Source organism: Ptychodera flava, chromosome 4, assembly GCF_041260155.1.
Source record: "Ptychodera flava strain L36383 chromosome 4, AS_Pfla_20210202, whole genome shotgun sequence".
In the NCBI taxonomy this organism is placed as follows: domain Eukaryota; kingdom Metazoa; phylum Hemichordata; class Enteropneusta; family Ptychoderidae; genus Ptychodera; species Ptychodera flava.
Window position 1 is genome coordinate 16,327,467 of NC_091931.1, and position 3,731 is coordinate 16,331,197.

The 3,731-nt window shown below is 41.2% G+C and overlaps 1 protein-coding gene across 1 annotated transcript; it reads left to right on the plus strand.

Moving 5' to 3' along the window:
* The first annotated feature begins 379 nt into the window (after positions 1 to 379).
* LOC139132093 (kappa-type opioid receptor-like) lies at positions 380 to 1,588 on the plus strand. The gene has a single exon (XM_070698485.1). The coding sequence runs from the start codon at positions 380 to 382 to the stop codon at positions 1,586 to 1,588; it is 1,209 nt and encodes a 402-aa protein (XP_070554586.1).
* The last annotated feature ends 2,143 nt before the right edge of the window (positions 1,589 to 3,731 follow it).

The window sequence follows — 3,731 nt, forward strand, 5'->3', positions numbered from 1 at the left end:
CTACAGACGATCGTGTCATAATCTTCCATCGTGTATGGTAACATTTGAAACACTGTAATCGTTCCGATTGGAATATCTACAAAATGCAGCACATGGGAATAATCATGATAAAGCTGCGTAGAAAATAAAAAGATTCAGCAATCGGGATCTGCTAGTCATGGATTCTCTAACAAGCTTTAATAGTTGTGACACATTCTGTTTCCATGGAAACATGTTTCTTTTGACTCGTGGGTATCAGAGCTGTTTACATTTCCGCCGCCGCAACAAGTATTCGCATAAATTACTGGGCAGAGCGAGTTCCAACAGGTCGTTTTCTTGACAGCTTCACTCGACTTTGAATTTCTTTTAAAGGTCTGATTGACGATCTTTAGCAGGGAAGATGGCAAACACGACAACTGTCAGAGCCTCAGGAGTCTGTTTTCCTGACCTGGCAGTTCCCGTCGTGATTCCTGCACTACATGCCGCCGCTGTGTCACTCATATCCATCACGGGCGTTCTCGGTAACTTCTTCATACTCGTCTTCATCTACACTTTTTGTCGAAGCTCTTTAGACAGACAACCGGTAACGCTCTTTTACGGCAACTTGGCCCTGGCGGATTTAATGACGTCCCTTTTCTACCAGCCGTTGATGGTGGTGTCCATTGTCAACAACGAATTTCCCTTCAGCGGAGACGTCTGTCGTCTCGTCACTATAGCTTTCTCGATGATACCCGGTGTAATGACGATCTTCACCCAAACTGCGATGGCTCTGTACAGCTTTGTGCGCACCCGCAATGCTACCAGGCCGTCGCTTCGCGGGTCAAGTAAGAAGAAGATTCTCACAGTTTGTGTTCTCGTGTGGCTTTTGGCCGTTGTCGTGTTCCTTCCCTGGTTGGTCATACCAAAAGAATTTCCGTTCGAATACGACTTTCGGGTGAACACATGTTTCGTTGCGGTAAACCCTCACCATTTAACCATCATCGGATTCATCATACCATCGATCATAATCACATTCTCCTACACATACGTTTTCCTTGCGACGCGCTCTCGATTGCTGAAAGGTCAGTCAAAAGTCTCACCGCTACGAAACGATGTTGAAGATATGATCAATCGAGCGAGAGCTATTCGGCAGCAGAAAGCCGCAGTTAAAGTCGCTAAGAATTCATTGATTCTATGTGCCGCGTACTACCTCTGCTGGCTGCCTATACACATCAAACAGTTCCTGGATCACGGCTGCAGTTTCTTCAGTCACACGGCACTGCACCGATTTGCTGTAACTAGCCTGTTTATGAACACAACGATAAACACGGCTTTGTACGCCTGGAGGAATCGGAACTTCCCGAGGGGCGTTTTGGCGATTTTGACATGCCGCATTCATAAGCATAAACTTCAACTCGCTGGCGCCTTACCACGGAAGGCGGCCCCGGCAGAGGGAGATCACGCCCACCAGCCCAACAACAGTGGCACCACAAATGCTCTTCCGCTAACGTCAACATACATTGCCGAAGGCTACGCAAATGTATCGCGTTCTAGGGCCTCGATGATTCGAAACACTGTCCAAGCAAGTTCCGCTGAGTGTTCTGGGTCCCACGACACCTACAGACTCTGAGACTAAACGTGAAGGCGAAGAAGAGTTTCGATAAACAGTCCACATATCGGTTTGAAATTTGACTTTGCGTATGAGACTCTTTAGTTAGTAATTACTTTCAACTTTATTTCAGTTTGTTCCGGCAAATAATGTCAAGATGTAACTTATTCCTCCCCTCTCTCACTGACTTAATCATCAAATTCCTTGAAACCTTGCATAAAAGTGGATATTTTTAAACTTAAAGTTCAAACTAAGGTCAAATGATAAATTATCAATTCGAGTCCCGCATAGGTCACTTTTTATTTCAATAACTACATTTCAAAATATATAAATTCATATAGCGAGTCATAATTTCAAACCCAAAAATTACGCTTCTCGGGCTCTGCATCATTCGTATTAGTGGTATTTATTACCAAAAATCAATTCCTAACTTGGTGACTTCTGTGTGAGTCCCTGTTGAATCCATAGGGTGATTAGTTTAGCCCAAACTCACTGTACACGCATATGAAATGAAGAACCCCATCTAAGTGACAGGACCGACCACAGTCTGTGTGTTTTTAGACCCCACGGACACCGTCCGGGGGGACTTATATAGGTTCTTTCATTCCTTAGCCATAACTCAGGCACGTCTCAACCGATTTTATTCAAAGTTGGTACAAGGACATTGACCTATGTCATGCATATGCACATTGATTTATTTTACGAAAAAATTGAATGTGGATGCATGGCGACCATTTTGTTACGATTTTTCATGTACGGAACCATAGCTCAGACATGTATCAACCGATTTTATTCAAAGTTGGTATTAGGACATTGACTTATGTTTTACATATGTATGTCGATTTGTTCACGATATGATCCAATATGGCCACATGGCGGCCATTTTTTTATGGTTTTTTTCATGTCGAGAGCCATAACTCTGGCAAGTCTCAACAGATTTTATTCAAAGTTGGTACATGGACATTGACTTATGTCATACATATGCATGTTGATTTTTAGACAGTAAGATCAAATGGCTGCGTGGCGGCAAGTTTGTTACGATTCTATCATGTACAGAGCCGTAACTCAGACATATTTCCACCAGTATTATTAAAAGTTCGTACAAGGACATTGACCTATGTCATACATATGCACATCAATTTGTTTCACGGCATGTAGCCGTATCATGTCAATTATTGAATTTTCGTAATTAGGCTGATATGTCAAGAAATACTGCAACAAATTTCATGAAACTTGGCACAAATGTTAAGCTTACATTGCTTTAACAGTGAAAAAGACATTTATCAGTGTCATGTTATTAATTTGTAATTGCATAAGTAATGAACTTTCCTAATTAGAGTGATATATCCACAAATACTGTGTCAAATTGAATGAAACTTGGTACATATGTTGATCTCATAGTATTGTATTGACACTTAGAGGTATCATTTAAATTAATTGCCAGTTTGCATTTACATAATGAATTTTTTTTAGGGTGAATGTCAAGAAGCGCTGCATCAAACTTTATGAAATATGTTACCGGTGATAATCTGTCAGTGTGAGGATAGGATGCAAAAACTTTTGGCAGCATCCTGTCGATTAATTATTAATTGACTCATTTAATGACCTTTTGAAATTAGGAAAGCGGCCTACATTGGTTTTATGTTTTCACCACCATGGAACTCATTCTCAGCCATTAAGCCCCATCTGTATCATAGTCTTTTTAATCACAAACCCGACTAATGAAAAGGACTCTATCCTATCTCAGGACTTGCAATTAAAGTACCCATTAACAAGTGGGGACTGTGTCATCAACGATGACTTGTTGAACGAGCATATGGGCTCATAACTGCATAACATTCATCATACCAGCCACGAATTGCATATCCATTAGCGCAGTTGGTCGAGCATCCGAAGTGTATTTGTGTATTCGAGTCTGACATGGGTCACTTTTCATTTCATTTACTACATTTAAAAATATACATTAAATTATTGATATGGCCTACAGGGGCAAGGTCACTGTTTTTTCCTGTTGAAGGGTCAATGTTGAGGGGTCACTTTTTTCGCGCAGCGTCATTTTGAAATAAACCGGCTCTCCACCCTGTAATTTCTGTCCTGTCCCTAAGGACAATAACAGTCTGTTTTTAACCCAATAAACCTTGCCGAGTTTTACATAGATCAATAC